Below are 16948 nucleotides of genomic sequence, written 5' to 3' on the forward strand. Positions count from 1 at the left end.
TTCCATGCAGAGATTTTCCAGGAGGCCTCGCTGAGTTCCCCCTTACCCCAGATAACCAAGCTCTCTCTCGAATGTTTACCTCATTAAAGTGCAATGCATCTTATCAGCCCTCTTGTTAAGTGCATTTTCCAGGAATCCTTCCAGCTGCACTGGTCGTGCTGATTCCGAGAGTTATCGATTGACAGTTAGAAGCCCAAGTCTTCCTGAGGTGGCAAATCATACGAACACGAGAAGAGCCTTCCTGGATCAGACCCATCCAGTCCAGCATCCTTTTTTCACAGGTGCAGAACACAGCAGCCCTCTCCCTGCTTGTGATTCCCAAGCAACTGGTATTCAGAGAGATCCTGCCTCTGACAGGCGAGATAGAACAGTTGCTTTTTTAAGGGTTCTTGGAACTGTGAGAGGTCTCCTAACACAGTGTTTCCCAACCTTGGGCCTCCAGATGTTTTTGGCCTACAACTCCCATCATCCCTAGCTAGCAAGACCAGTGGTCAGGGATGATGGGAATTGTAGTTCAAAAAACAACTGGAGGCCCAAGGTTGGGAAACACTGTCCTAACAACTCTCAGCATCCATAGCAAACTACATCTCCCAGGATACTTTGGGGGAAGGCCGTGCCTGTCAACGTGGTAAAAAGAATGCTTTAACTGTCTGTGATCAGGTTGCTTCCAAAGCAATCTGTTCATTGAGCCTTCATTCTGACTTGAGGGGAGGTTAGAGGATGTTGTGTCAGGCAGATGTGTGCAGAGGAGGGCAACCAAGATGATCAAGGGTCTGGAAACTTAAGCCTTATGAGGAACGGTTGAAAGATTTGGGTATGCTTAGCGGGTGGCGCTGTGGTCTAAACCACAGAGCCTAGGGCTTGCTGATCTGAAGGTCGGCGGTTCGAATCCCCGCAATGGGGTGAGCTCCCGTTGCTCGGTCCCTGCTCCTGCCAACCTAGCAGTTCGAAAGCACATCAAAGTGCAAGTAGATAAATAGATACCGCTCCGGCGGGAAGGTAAACGGCATTTCCGTGTGCTGCTCTGGTTTCATCAGAAGCGGCTTGGTCATGCTGGCCACATGACCCGGAAGCTGTACGCCGGCTCCCTCGGCCAGTAAAGCGAGATGAGCGCCGCAACCCCAGAGTCGTCTGTGACTGGACCTAATGGTCAGGGGTCCCTTTACCTTTAGCCTGGAGAAGAGGAGACATGATAGCCATCTTCAAATATCTGAAGATTTGTCAGATGGAAGATGGAGCAAGTTTGTTTTTATCCTTCTCCAGAGGGTAGGACTCGAACCAATGGCTTCAAATTACAAGAAAGGTGATGTCAGGGAACTGACATGGGAGCCAGAAGTGGAGGCAGGGCTCCCAAGCGATGCCGGAGAAGGGCCAAGCAGGGAGAGAGGGAACTCATCGGCTGGGGAAGGAAATCAGCGTAACACCAGGGATAAAGTGGGGCGGTTGGGGGAATCGGAGAGGGGTCTCCAGGACTCTTCGCTGGAGACCAGCGGGGAGAGCACAGGTCCTCCTCTGCCCACACCCACCCTGCGCAGAAGACTTCCGCGCAGGGAAAGTAGGCGTAGACTTGGCGTCAAAGAGCTTTTGTGCTGGAAGAAGTTTAAGAAACGCCCACTGACGGATTCTGCTAGTGACTGAATAGCCACGAAGTGAAGGGCTGTCCAGTCAGGAAAGGTTTAACCAGGGTACCTAGCCAGGTGTGGTGGCAACTTACGCACGAGCAACCCCCATACATTCATTACAGGTGATTTCAACTAAACATCAGGAAGAACTTTCTGACAAGAGCTGGATGGGCTTTTCTTGGAAGATGGTGGACTTTCCCTCTTTGGAGGCTTTTTAAAGAGAGGGTGGGTGGCCATGTGTCACAGATGCTATGATCCCTGCATTGCAGAGGTTGGACTAGATGACTCTCGTGGTACCTTCCAGTTCTATGAAGTGGTATCCCACACTTACCAGCACCAATCTCTGTCACTTTTTCTGTTGCAAAAAGTCCAATCTTTTTAGAAAGAGGATTTGTTGTGCAGGCAACAATAATTGTGCACCTTGAGCTTATCATTATGCCACCTGAAAATAGTGACAATATGGAAGCAGTCTGTTTCTCTTTGCCCTGAATTGACCCCCTTTTTCTGCTTGGGGGGCTCTTGGAACGAGAATGGTAAAAGACTTTGCTCCATTCCATTTGGAGCTGCAAAACTGACAGCACTTAGCAGCAAGCCAGATGTCTCAATGTTCTTCCCAAGTGTCAATTCTGTTAGTGTAAAAGTCAACTAGCCAAGAAGGGGATGGACAAAGCTGTTGCTTAGCAACCAGGTAGAGTGGCGTGATCTTCACTAAGGTAGACCATGCTCTGATTGGCTGTGTTGTTCTGAGGGAGTTGTCCCTGTTTGTTTTAGCGCAAATGTCTTCCTGCTATGTACAAGGCCTAAACTAAGAAAGAAGAAACTCCTCTGTTCCTTTCCTTTCAAGTTACATGCTGTTATTGCTCAGGTTGCTCAGTAAAGCATCACAGGATTTCATTTCCCTCTGCAGTCTGCGTTCAGTGACTAACCCTCTTGTTGTTGTTTAGTCGTTTAGTCGTGTCCGACTCTCCGTGACCCCATGGACCAGAGCACACCAGGCACTCCTGTCTTCCACTGCCTCCTGCAGTTTTGTCAAACTCCCACAGTTTGGTCAAAGTTTGGACTAACCCTCTACCACCTGCTAACAAAATCTGTCAGGTCTTTAAAAAAAAACAAAGCACTACAGCTGGCTGTTGAGATGAGTCTTGCCAAAGTCCCTGAAATACTTACCAGCATGGGAGACTTGACTGACCATACATTGCGTGGAGGAGCAGAAGGGAGCAAAGAGGCCAAAATCAAACATGTAGGAAGCGAGCTGGATCACAGAACATGATTCTGTAAAGAAAAATACTACTGTAATTTATTTATTTGTTTGCTTGTTTGTACTCCTTATTGGGGGGCAGTTGCCCTTGGTGATATATTTTTTGTGTGACTTTGCATTTTGCTAGTCTATCACTATCCTGTGTATTGGTTGTTGAAGTGCCCTTTGTACTGACATCTAGCTCAGGGGGAGAGATTGCCTGTCTGTTTCCTTCCTGCCCTGTGGAGAGCACAGCGTACAGAGTTTACAGAGAGGGATAGTATCTCTAGTCGGGGTACAGTCAGCGCTACTTTTCTAGAAGAAGAGGTGCCGGAACTCACCACAAACACCTCCCTCGTTCTCTTAGAACAGCAATGGCACCCACCTGAAAAGTGCCTGAACTGAGTTTGGGCTGGGTTCCAACTAAATTTCAAGGCATATTCTGAAATTTCAAGGCATATTCTGGCATCTGGTGTTGCTAAGGGACCAGTCTCATTCTCTCTCTTCCCTCACACACTTCCAAACCCTGTTAGAAACTGAGATATGAAAGCTGGGAACTAAACGACACCTTAAGCCGAGGTTGTGCGTTCAACAACAGAATGTCCAGGCGCACTTTTTTATAGCAAGAATACAGTGCTGAAAATGAATGAACTGCAGCTAAAATATTATGTTCATGTGGTCTAGTCCTTTGCCTGCCCACCCCCCTAATATTCTTAAGAGGGTCTCTTCTCCAGTCTTCAGAGAGTAGCTAGAAGTGGGCAGGCAGAAAAAGGTCCCCCTTTCCTTCCACTCTGCAGTTTTAATCTGAAATCTTAGGCACAGTACTGCGTCCAGAGCTCAGAAACTGCTCACCCTAATGAAATTCCCCATCACAAAATGCGCCTAGAACAATGGGAGTTTCGAACACTGCTTCCAGAGTTCCAGACTCAATGGCACAGTGGCAAATTTCAGTTGTGCAGTTGAAATTGATTTGGTGCTCTTCTGCAGCAAACCTTCTCCACCCTCAAAACCAGTCTTTTTGAAATTCAGAAAGCGACTGGAAAAGCCATGGAAATTGTGGGACAACGATTACTGGGCACAACAGTGTCTAATCTCCCTGCAAAAAAACCGGAATGAATCTTCAATAAACAGCCTATGTTGTCTAACCTCCACAGTAAACTTTGCGGGAACAAATCAGAGTGGATGTTCAATGAACAGGTTTTGCTCTCTCTACTGAATTGGGTTGTCTTTGCTGCCCCCGTCTGGCAAGCAATGAAATTTTCCAGAACCCCCTTTACCCTGGCTTTAAAACTTGAGGCGTCAGTTTTTTTAAGGATCCAGCTTATTTCTGTGATCATAAGTTGTTTAAAAGGACGCGGGTGGCACTGTGGTCTAAGCCACTGAGCCGCTTGGGCTTGCCAATCAGAAGGTTTGTGGCTTGAATCTCTGTAATGGGGTGAACTCCCGTTGCTCGGTCCCAGCTCCTGCCAACCTAGCAGTTCAAAAGCACTTCAAAGTGCAAGTAGATAAATAGGTACCATTCTGGCGGGAAGGTAAACGGCATTTCCGTGCACTGCTCTGGTTTCGCCAGAAGCGGCTTAGTCATGCTGGCCACATAACCCAGAAAAACTGTCTGCGGACAAACACCGGCTCCCTCGGCCTGTAAAGCAAGATGAGCACTGCAACCCCGGAGTCGTCTGCGACTGGACTTAACCATCAGGGGTCCTTACCTTTTAAAAAGTTGTTTAAAACTGCTTTTAATATTATGTTTTAAAGTTGTGCAACACCCTGGGACTTCAGAGGGAAGGACAGGTAATCAATAACAGAAATAATATTGAGTCTACAGGCTGAAAACGCAGGGAGGTCAATCTGTGTTTCAGATTGCATGATGATTTACATCATCATGGTTGCGTGTGTTTCTGAGTAGCCTGCGCTCCATGGGCAGAGATGGGGCCTTGCTCTGTCTAGACAGCTTTACGTTTTCAAATCAAAACACATCAAAATGCAGGATTTCTCAGGAAAGCACAGGGTAGGTGTGAATTGTGGCTACAATAATGCATGCATAGTTTCACAAGCCAGAGTTGGGGATGCACTGGTTGCAGGATTCCCAGTCGCACCTGAAGATGCCAGGGATGGCACCTGTGGGCTTCTGCACTCAAAGCAGATATCCTACCACTGAGCTGTTGCCCTCCGCCAGCTGCATCTGTGATAGGAGCCTTTGAGGACATCACCACTTTCTGAAACAGATGTGCCAGGGCTAGATTTTTGGTCTCAGTCCTCCGCCCGTGGAACCACAACCACATTTTTGTAATGGTGTCTTTACCCCTTTCCTTTTCACGATTACCAAGCAAACAGAATTGGCCACCAACGTACCCAGCCTTTTGCCTCCCGCCCCTGCCCACTATAACCGACAGCGGTTTCCTTCTTGTTGTCTTTCAAATGTCCAAAGCAATATAGACCTCTAATGAATATTTCCGATGGCAAAATGAGAGTCTTTATTCTTTCTTTGGGGGGAGGAGGGGGCGGTGTGGTGGGACAAGGAAGTGAGGAGACAAGGATGGCTGGGGAGTGAGAAACCCACAGATGCTGCTGTCGAAGCTCATTAACTTAAAATAACATTATTCTTTTTTTCATATTTTTTTTTTACAAAAATAACCAGAAAGGGGACATAAAATAAAATAGAGGCTGTTCACTTCTCATGGAGAATCTGAAACATTTTCCTTCACGTTCCTAGGAATGTTAACTGTGTCGCTCATTTTAACGGCGTGTTGCATCCTGTGATTTTGTTCTTTGTTTTGCTTTATTTCTAAAAAAACCTATTTCATCCCTTTTATTTGCATCCCTGAATTGCTGCGGTATGTTCTGGTCCACCTGACACCCTCTGTCATAGCCATCTCTGAAGCTGTGCCGCTGTCCAAAGGCTGGCCAAGGCGAGGCCTACGCAGAGTCTGAGAGCTGAGCCGGATGAGGGCCACCCGGGAGACGAAGACGTGCAGGAGCAGACTTCGCTCTCGGAGCGGCTCTCGTCGTGGTGACCCTGTCTGGACCGGCCCCCTGTCCTGCTGCTCTCGGCCGGCTCAGGCGAATCCGCCTGCATGTCGCTGCACACCAGCCAGTCTCTGGCAATGGATTGTGGGTAACCGGGCTCAGCTTCCAAGTCGCTGTCCATGACTTTCCAGTATTCTTTTCCCTTGAAGAAGTAGGTTGCCCCTGGAAAAGGAAGCAAAAGGGGAACCTAAGAAGAGCCTTGCTGTCACAGAGCAAGTCAGTCAGTAAATCACACAGTTCAAAGCTGGAGTTAACTCTTTATTAGAAGAACATGATTTTCACAGACTCGGCTGGGTTTCAGGCCTAATGAGCACAGCGGCTCATACCCTGTAGGTCCTACGCCATGAAATCAGTTGCTGAGATTAGAAGTCTGCCTTCCTACAGCCATCTATGTCTCCTTCCCTCCAGGGCTTCTTCCAAGCTGTTAGAGACTGTGCCTGAGTGCAGTCTGTCTTTGCTCCACCCATTTCATCCCTCTTCTGGTTTTGGGAGTCAGAGGGAGAGGGGACCTTGTTGCAGCAGGAGGAGGGACACTTGTGACTCTTCATTAGCCTGATTCATTTCTGCCTCTTGACCTCCCTCCTCCCACTTGCCTGCTTCAGCTTCTGATTCTCGACTGCTGTCTGCCACGTACTCCCCCAGCTCACTGAGCCCTGTTACCCTTTCAGCTTCCGATAGCTCCTCTTCCTGGTTTTCTCCACTCATCATTGTCCCACCACCGCTTCCCGGGCTCTGAGCTTTCTTCCCTTCATGGTTCCCCAGCTGGTTCCTCCCATCATTCCTCTCTGCATCCAACAAGTCCATGCCACTTGCTGGACCTGATTCATCTAGTCTGGTCTCCTGTTCTTGCAGAAGACAACCAGATGCCTATGAGATGTCCACAAGGAAGACTCGAGCAGAACAGTGCTCACTCTTCCCTTGTCCCTATTCATTCATTCCCTTTTCTCAGAAACATGCGGACTGGAATCTTACTGTCTTTTCAGTGGAAGGGCAATAGCCTTGTGTGCAGAAGGCCCTAGGTGCAACCCCCGGCACATCTGGGCAGGGCTGGGTGGCACATCTGTCTGAAACCTTAGAGAGATGCTGCTAATCAATATATACCAGCCTTTCTCAGCCTCAGGTCCTCAGATGTTGGGCAACAACTCCCATCACCCCTAGCTATCAGGACCAGTGGTCAGGGATGATAGGACCCGATGATCTGGGGACCCGAGGTTGGGAAAGGCTGCTATAGACAATAATAAGCTAAATGGTGGAGTATATGGGAATTTAAGAAGAGTCCTGTTGGATCAGGCCAAAGGCCCATCTAGTCCGGCATCTTGTTCTCACACTGGCTGCCCAGATGCCTATGAACATGCTCAGTAGCCACAGAATGCTAGCTGACCTCTGGGTGGGGAGAAAGTTAAGGGGCTGAGCATGCAGGATAGAATGTTGGTTGACCCTTGGGAGGGGGAATGGAATTCAATATCCTGGCAATGGGCATGGCTGGTACCCTGCATCGATGTGTTCCATGCGGCAACCTTTTGTTGTAGGCCCTGCATGCATATTTGAAATATTGCAAATTTTTCAGTTTGAGTTTGAATTTGCAAACTGAAGGCAGATGGACACATACAGTGGACGCTCGGGTTGCGAACATGATCCGTGCAGGATGCATGTTCGTAACCCGCATCTGTGTGTCTGCAAATGCGCGGGTTGCGATTCGGTGCTTCTGTGCATGTGCAAAGCGCGATTTAGCGCTTCTGCGCATGCACGACTGCTGAAACCTGGAAGTAACTCGTTCTGGTACTTCCAGGTTTTGGCAGTACACAACCCGAAAAAACACAACCTGAAGCGGACGCAACATGAGGTATGACTACTTCATAGGTTCCATTGCATAATTATTCTCCCTCATACTAGGGCTGCCACCATTTAACCTGGCATCCTATGGACAGTCGGCCATTTCATGCATCCATGCATCAAAACAATTAGGCCGTCAAGAGGTTTGCTGTGACCAAAGCAAAAGCGTGTGCAGCTAGTTACATGGTGTTAATTATTTTAATTATTAAATACAAGTCGGGAGGCACACACCCTCGTTCTGGCCTTTATGTTGTAGCATTCTGAGCACAGGGTGAAGCCTCGCCAGCTTCATGTACAGCCCCTCCCTCCACCCGTTTGATCCAGTGCTTAACACTTACCGTCAGACCACCGCGTGGCATCATCCAGCCCGCTGGGGACCCCCTTCCACAACATGGTCTCCAAAGGATAGCCAGGATCCATCCTCCGCTCGTGGTCATCATAGCACCAGTAGAGAGTGTCCTTAAAGAAATAAGTCTTGTCATTCTGGGCCCAGGAAAATGCGGCGTCGATGCCTCCCGGCGGCAAGCCAAAATCCGAGATGGGCCGGGGGTAACCTTCCTCCACGTTATTGTCCTTGAAGACCCAGTATCTGTCCCCTGGGGAGAAGAAACAGACAGGTAGGTAGCAATGTCATTCCTACTTCACAGCACAGAGCTAGCTTCTAAAAAAGAGAGAGGCTGTAGTAGTCTTTAGGTCTGAGTTCACAACATTCCAGGAGGAGCAAATGCTCAAAAGTTAAGCACACGCATGCACATGCACACCCCACTTGCTGAGGAGTCTGTTTTTATGAGGATGTGTGCATATGTCTGTGCTTTTCTATTGATGTTGTGTGTTTCTTTATTGGCCAGGGGGAAGACATCCTTACTGGTTCATGAAGGCAAGCATGTTCCCTTCTCACAAGTTTCTAGTTAATACATATGTGAGTTTAAACCACAAGAGGGCACTCTTTGTCTAGCAATCCAGCAAGCACTTGTTTGTAAGTCTCTTTAAGTTAACTTCACCCCTAAAAGCTGAACTACTTCGTTTGCTGTTCTCTACAGAGAAGAACTATGCTATTTCTCTCCTCAGCCACTCATTGTGCAGATAGTTCCTGCATGAATAAAGCCTCTGAGCTCCAAAACCTGTGAGTGATCTTTTCAATTTAACTAACTCAAGCTGTAGGTATGGTAAAACTAGAAGCATCACCTTACTCTTATATGCCCACTCGGCTGCATCAATCTGCAGAACTGCCCTGCTACAAGTGCCACACAATGTCCATTTCACACTTGTAAGGAGGCATCTACTCTTTGGAACTCCTTGCCAATTGACATCAAGCAGTCACCTTCAGTGTACACTTTATAATGCCTGCTAAAAACATTTTTATTCAGGCAAGCCTATCCATATATATGTTTTAATCTGTCATTGGTTATTTTTTATTTTAATTATATTTTGAATTCCTAACTTCCTGTTTCTAACTCTTTCAACGACAATTTTAATTAAATTTTTTTTTAAAGCACTTGAATGTTTTTTGTACAAGCAATATATCAAATGGTTAAATAAAATGAACTCAGCCTTTCCCAACTTGGTGCCTTCTAGATGTTGCTGGACTACAATGCCCATCTTCTCTGACCAAATGACCATTCTGGCTATGGCTGATGGAAGTCCAACAGCATCTATGGGGTGCTAGGTTCGGGAAGGCTGGAGGAACTAAACGCATGTCCTCTAATGAGTTTCTACAGTGTGTCCTCCTCCACAGCAATATTTTAGAATTTATACATTATGAGATAGTAACTGCATTTGGGCATAATGCTAGACCATGGTTTAGCCTCTCCACAGGATCCCACTTTCCGTCTCTGTTTCCTGCAGCCACAAGGAGGAGATCAGAAGCTTCTGCTTTGGTTATCCATTAGCTGCAACTTAGCACATTGTCCTAAACTGTGGTTAATCTTAAACATCCTTAATACCAGCCTCATAAACAATGGCTTGGCTTGTTTTCACGTACTAACCATAGTTTATTGTCCAGATTCAAATGACGTGGAAAACTGTGGCAACTCAGAAATGGAAGCAAAGCTTTTCGATCTCAGCCTTGCAGCCAAGGGAAGCCTAGATTTGTTCCAAACAAGCCCATTAGCTGGAAGAATGTTCCCAACTCGCTTAATGGCCAGCCTGTGAGATAAATGCATTGAGATGGAAATGGGAAAGCCATGGCTCTCCAAATGTTGTTGGAATACAACTCCCATCCTCCCTGACCAGGGGCCATGCTGACTGAGGCTGATGGGAGTTGGAGTCCAAATCTCTAGCTCTGCTGTAAGGTAAACAGAGTCTACCTAGACAAATTGGAGACATCTGGAGCTCTGCTGTAAGGTAAACAGAGTCTACCTAGACAAATTGGAGACATCTGGAGGACTCAAGGTCAAGCAGGGCTGCTGTAAATAAAATGCTGAGGCTCTTACTTAGATTATTAGCAGAAGATTTTGGAGCTGTGAATCTAAATTAGAAATAAATAGAAATTCTTTATTGTCACTGTACCACTTGTTTGGACGCGGGTGGCGCTGCGGGTTAAACCACAGAGCCTAGAACTTGCTAATCAGAAGGACAGCAGTTCGAATCCCCGCGATGGGGTGAGCTCCGTTGCTCAGTCCCTGCTCCTGCCAACCTAGCAGTTCGAAAGCACATCAAAGTGCAAGTAGATAAATAGATACCGCTCCGGCGGGAAGGTAAACGGCGTTTCCGTGCGCTGCTCTGGTTCGCCAGAAGCGGCTTAGTCATGCTGGCCACATGACCTGGAAGCTGTACGCCGGCTCCCTCAGCCAATAAAGCGAGATGAGCACCGCAACTCCAGAGTCGGCCGCGACTGGACCTAATGGTCAGGGGTCCCTTTACCTTTACCACTTGTTTACAATGAGATTAAACAAGGCCCCCCTCAATCTCTCAGTCCTTGTTACACTCTGTGTGCTGTCGTGCGACCACCAACCCAGAACGTCAACTGCAATGTTGCTGTCTTCCATTCAGCAGCCTCACGGCCCACCGGTAGAAACTGTTCTTTAACCTGTTGGTGCGGGCAGGAGATTAAAAAGGTGCTGGTCAGGGTGTGAGTCATCCCTGAGAATGTTCCTCGCTCTTCTGAGGCAACGGTCTCCTGCGATAACATCTAGCGGACTCAGGGGACAGCCCATGATATAGTGTGCTGTCTTCACCACCCTCTGTAGGGACTTTCTGTCCATGGCTGTCAAACCAGCGTACCACACAGTAATACAGTATGAGAGAACACTTTCTATCGTGGACTGATAGAAGGAAATCATCAGTTGCTGTCTAACATTGTTCTTTTGCAAGACCCTAAGGAAATGAAGTCTCTGTTGGGCCTTCCTAACCACCTGGGCTGTCTTGACCTTCCAAGTAAGATCTTCACTAAGATGGACTCCCAGGAATTTAAAGGAAGAGGCTCTCTCCACACGGCCTCCGCTGATATACAAAGGGGCTAGCTCCCCTCTCTTCCTCCAAAAGCCCAACACCAATTGTCTTGCCAATGTTTAGGTGCAGATTCTTCTCTGAGCACCATGTGGATACCTTTTGAACCTCCACCCTGTACGCAGATTCATCTCCGCCTGTAATTAAACCCATTATGGTGGTGTCATCAGCAAACTTAATAATTGCAGTAGATGGTAAAGAACACCTCCTTCTTACCGTCATAGACTAGGGCTAAGACTACAGTATTGTCAGGTGTGGGGGAAAGGGAAAGGTTGGGGACCAAGGAGACTTCCCAAGGCTGTGTGTGTTTTGCCTTTCAGTTCTTGCTGGTTGTGGCTGTCCTTTCCCGATTAGCCAGTGGAGGGCAGCATTGCTCAGTCAACAAGCCAACACCAGGCTCTCGTAACAATATCCTTGACACATGTATAATTCTCAGATGCTGGCAGAACAAGGTGTCTGGGTCAGAAGGGAGGGGTGGGGGAGAAGTTTGGTTCAGTTTGCACTTAAACCTGTGTGATTCATAAATCAACCAAAATGCAGCAGTCCTTTGAAACTTGCACTTTTCTGAATTTTGCAATGCAGTTCTCTAGCCAAGTGTCATGGGCTGGTGGATGGAGAGGAATGGTATGAGGAACCATCTGGGAAACCCCCAAGGGAAGAAGGTTCAGAGTCCTGGGATTGGTGGTGAGGCGATGATGAGTGGTCAGAGGCAGAAGAGGAACGTGTCCAGAGGAGGGCAACCAAAATGGTCATAGGCCTGGAAACGATGCCTTATGAGGAACGGCTAAGGGAGCTGGGCATGTTTAGCCTGGAGAAGAGGAGGTTAAGGGGTGATATGATAGCCATGTTCAAATATATAAAAGGATGTCACATAGAGGAGGGAGAAAGGTTGTTTTCTGCTGCTCCAGAGAAGCGGACACGGAGCAATGGTTCCAAACTACAAGAAAAAAGATTCCACCTAAACATTAGGAAGAACTTCCTGACAGTAAGAGCTGTTCGACAGTGGAATTTGCTGCCAAGGAGTGTGGTGGAGTCTCCTTCTTTGGAGGTCTTTAAGCAGAGGCTTGACAACCATATGTCAGGAGTGCTCTGATGGTGTTTCCTGCTTGGCAGGGGGTTGGACTCGATGGCCCTTGTGGTCTCTTCCAACTCTAGGATTCTATGATTCTATGATTCTAGGACTAGTAGCAGAAGAGGGAACAGGGTTTAGTGAGCAGGGAGAGTCTGTGCCAGAGAGAAGTCCAGAATCAGAGGCAGAAGCTGAAGCTGAAGCAGAAGAGGAGGGAGGCTGAGAGGCAGAGGGGAGTCAGACTAGTGAAGAGTAATGGGTGTTTCCTCCTCCTGCTGTGATAAGCTCCCCTTCTCACTGGTCTACCGGAACTAGAAGAGGCATGAAAAAGGCGGAGGAAAGGTTGACTTCAGGCAGGAACTGTCTCTGATTGCTGGGGAAAAGCCCTGGAGAGGAGGGGAGTTAGATGGCTGTGGGAAGGTGGGGATTTTCGGTCTTGGAAACTGATCCATGGGGAGTACTGGAGACGAGTTGCTGTGCTCATCAGGACTGGCACTCCACCAAGTCTGGGCAGATGCTGTTCTTGCTAATAAAAAGTTAAGTCCAACCTGAACAGTGTGATTTACTGATCGGCTCACTCCTGTCATAAAAAAGGAGGTGTACAAAAAAATGATATGTACTGGAGTAAAGTGCACACAAAAATGCATATATGAATAAAAATAGCAAACAAAACTGCATTGCACTAGAAGAAGAGGAGTTTGGATTTGATATCCCACTTTATCACTACCCTAAGGAGTCTCAAAGCGGCTAACATTCTTCTTTCCCTTCCTCCCCCACAACAAACGCTCTGTGAGGTGAGTGAGGCTGAGAGACTTCAAAGAAGTGTGAAGCGAACCCATTTCACCAGATTACGAGACTACCTCTCTTAACCACTACACCACACTGGCTCCTGGGGGGAAATTGTTTTGCGAAAATGTTTAGATTAGGAAAAATTGTATTAGAATAAATTTGCAGTAAAATACTAATGAATTTGCAGCAGGATGTGTGTGTGTGTGTGTGTGTGTGTGTGTGTGTGTATATATATATCACAAATTGATGTGGACATGTGAAGAACTGAACCGAACCTAAGATGGGAAAAAACAAGAAAGTGAAACTTACATTTTCGCCCCATCCAGAGTCAGAAGGAGTTGGTGAAATGTTGGCTGGAGGCATGTGGTGACAACACCTGGTGCAGGCCAATGATGTCATCAATACATGTCAAGCACTATTGGCCCCCCAGTGATGCTCTTAGGACAGGACTTGAGGGCATTTTGGAGTAAATGAAGTGATGAACATTACCATCTAAAGTTAGAGTGGGGAACCTTTGGCCTTCGAGATGTTGCTGGAGTCCAGCGCCCATCATCACTTCCCATTGGCTAGGCCAGTGAGATTTGGAATGCTGTGAATGTGTGGAATGCCACAGGTTCTCCACCCCTGATCTAAAAAGAGGCTTCCTTGCAAGACCATGCATTCCAAAGTCTAAAATTACCCAGGTGAGCCACAGCTCACCACAAGACATTAGCAACATGCAGCTGGGAAAGCCCAGGAGACTCCTAGAGTGATGTTGAGCCTGATCATCTGGAATCAAATCAAAGCTTGTCATTTGAGACAAGTAATTTTCTTCCAGCTGCGCAATCTGTACTCTAAAGCTTAGAGTTGAGGCTCAAAGAGGCTTAAACACAGTGGGGGAACAAAGAATCTGGGAATGCCAAAGAGAGGGTCACCTTCAACTGTGTCAAATGCTTTCTCTTACCTTTGAAGAACACAATCTTGTGGTCGTGGGTTCTCTCATAAACAGCATCCACGCTGTCCAGGTTCAGAGGCAGCCCTCGCCAGAAACGATGGATCTGAGCTGGCTGGAGGGAGACCAGATGTTTGTTGCGAGTCAGTCTCCAGAAGTATTTGCCTGGATGAAGAGGCATTGGTTAGTAGGAGATTGTTATGTACTGAGTTGAATAGGATCCAAAATGCAGCAGTCTGATTGGTCCTAGAACAATAGGATCCAAAATGCAGCAGTCTGATTGGTCCTAGAACTATAAGATTCAGAATGCAGCAGTCTGATTGGTCCTAGAACAATGCAGCAGTATGATTGGTCCACAGGAGACACCCAATCCAGCTCCAGGTGGAAGTGAATCCACAACCTGATTGGCCTACAGGAGAATCCTGGAATTAGCCAATCACATGCAGCGCATTGTATAAATAATGCATATAAAGCAGATATTTTGGGGAAACTTTCATTCCTCCTCACCACTAGGAGCTGAATAAAGAGAATGAAATCCACACTCGACTCCGAGTATATTTCAATCAATCAATCAATCAACCTTTTTATTCGACCGTCAGTCAGAGAAAAAAGATACAAATACATTTGTCAATACACAGTTAAAACATCCAAGAAGATTTTAGAGCCTAGCCAACACTAAAAGGGCTAAACAGATAGCCCCATGTCAATACAATCAATTATGGTCTTGCGACGCTTAAAGGCTAAAAAAAGAAATTTGGCTACCAAGAAAGGTATAGCTCTAGTGACATTATTCAGCAAGTATAAAACCTGGTTTTCTCTGGGTAGGAAGCTAAGTTGACATAGGAGTGGGTCTATAAAGTTTTGTCTAAGCTCTGCATAAGAAGGGCAAGTCAAGAGAATGTGTTCGGTGGACTCAACCACACCGATAGCACAATGACAGGTTCTCTGGGCGTATGGTACTCTCCTGTACCTTCCCCACAATATCGCAGAGTCAAGGACATTTAATCTAGCCACTGTAAGAAGTCTGCGGTATTCCACATAGTGGATTTCCGCAAGGTAGGGGGCTGGTATGGTCCGAAAAATCTGGTCCCCTAGGAACATCCCAGGTTTCAGAGATATTTCAGAGATGCAACTCTTTCTTCCCCAGGGGCACTTCTTTTTCTCCCTTGACAATTTTATATTTTTGCAGCCCTCTGAACAACAGCTGGTTGAAGGAAGCTTGTGGAACTTGTGGTCAGAGCCCCAGCAGCCTTTGTGGTTTTGTTAGCATTCACACGGGTAACCTCTTGTTCGATGCACATGCAGCAAAAATCCCATGGGAGGCGGGAAATGCTTTGCTAACTCAAGACGGCCCTTGCAAGTCTGTATTCAAGGTGGCTTGGCTCCTTCCTGACTTCTGCAATTCCAACAGGTGGTGACGTAGTCTTTTAGAAAATTGGATCCTAGCCTAATAGTGCAGAAGGCAAAGGGGGGGGGGGAGCCCACACCACAACCCCCTCTCTAAGCTCTTCAACATCTGCAGGGCGGTTCAATTTTTTTTCTTTTTAAAAATACAGTTGTAAGGATTTATTTCATCAGCTGGTAATTATGCACCACTTTGCATATTTGTTTTATATGACACGGGCCGATGCATGAATAATGCATTGGAATGCAGTCTGGATAGCAGCAATTACAAATTCTTTGAAGATGGTGGGGTTTTTTCTTTTTTTAAAAGGACGGGAAAATTAAAACCTCAGCCTTCGAATTGGGTGCCCTTTGCATGTTTATGGGAAATGCATGCAATTAGATCGAGATGTTCTTTGCATCCCTAATGAAGCTTTTGCTACAAAAAGGGCAGCTTCCCAATATTTCTGGGAGAAATATCGCCGGGTCATATCGTTCCTCCCCAGCCTCCCCCTCCGAAAAGGTATTAAACACCCAAAGTTCAAAGTGTTCCAAAGCTAATTTGTCATAAATGCTGTCAGGAACACAGGGGAAGTGTAGCTTAGCGGGAGAGAATATGGTCTGCATGCAGAAGGTCCCAGTTTCTTTTCTGGATAACCTAATCCAGGTTTCAGGCTCTTTCCTACATAGAGAAGGGCAGGAGGAGCTCTGCAGGCGGCTGACTAGTTAAAAAGCTGCCAACCTCCAGAAGAAGACTATTATACTCTTTTGATGGGTATCCGTGCCCTTTCTTTGATTGCCTCCCTTGGGTCAATTTCTAGAGTGCAAGACGCATGGGACATGGGCCTGTCCTTTCATCACTTGCAAAGTACGATTTACGTGGGTGGCATTTATTATTCCTCCTCCCAGAGGAGCCAGCAAACTCCTGGCCTCACCATCTCCATCTGCAAAATGGGGCTAATAGTGCTGCTGTCCATTTCACATGGCTGCTCTAAGGATGTCAGGAACCGGGTGGTGGCTGAATGCTGAGGAGTGGGGCACCCGGAGAAGTGGGGGTTGGAGACTGACTTGGAAGAAGGGAATCGGTGATCCGTAGGAGCCTGTTACAGCTGGGAGACGAGAGTCAGAGACAGGAGAAGGTGCAGGACTGGAGAATGAAGAAGAGGTGCAGAAGGAGAAAGAGATAGCTCAGGCTGATATAGAGCCAAGGGCTTCCACGCCTCCTCCTGACCCCACCTCTCCTGCCCCACTGTCTCCCAGGACCAGAAGAGGAGTGAAGAGGGAGGAGCAGAGGCAGTTTACAAGCAGGTTGCAAGCCAAGGTCAGGGGTGAGGCCTTTTAGTTGCGGCAACTGCCTCATTGGCTGCACATCTAGGAGAAATTGGGAGACATAGGACTGATGGACATGCCTTTCCCTAACCTGACAATAAAGATTATATTCCTCACTCTGGATATTTCGTACCTGTCAGCGCCATGACAAAGGGCTACTACTGTAATACTGAACGTGAAATGTTCTGAACACTCCATAAATACTAAATATGATGATACAGTTGTTGCTAATGATGATATTATTATTATTATTATTATTATTATTATTATTCTGGGGGACG

The 16948-nt window shown here is 47.0% G+C and overlaps 1 protein-coding gene across 1 annotated transcript in view; it reads right to left on the minus strand.

Annotated features, from left to right (window-relative positions):
• Positions 1–5309: 5309 nt before the first annotated feature.
• Positions 5310–16948, minus strand: part of MMP17 (matrix metallopeptidase 17) — a 166744-nt gene continuing 155105 nt past the window's right edge. Inside the window, exons 8-10 of the mRNA XM_081842265.1 lie at positions 13968–14120; positions 8058–8315; positions 5310–6048 (exon numbers count right to left, since the gene is read on the minus strand). Coding sequence (XP_081698391.1) covers positions 5723–6048; positions 8058–8315; positions 13968–14120 — 737 coding nt within the window. The 3' untranslated portion in view covers positions 5310–5722. The remainder of the gene's footprint in view (positions 6049–8057; positions 8316–13967; positions 14121–16948) is intronic.

Source organism: Podarcis erhardii (genome assembly GCF_964252035.2).
Source record: "Podarcis erhardii genome assembly, chromosome: 15".
Classification (NCBI taxonomy): Eukaryota; Metazoa; Chordata; class Lepidosauria; order Squamata; family Lacertidae; genus Podarcis; species Podarcis erhardii.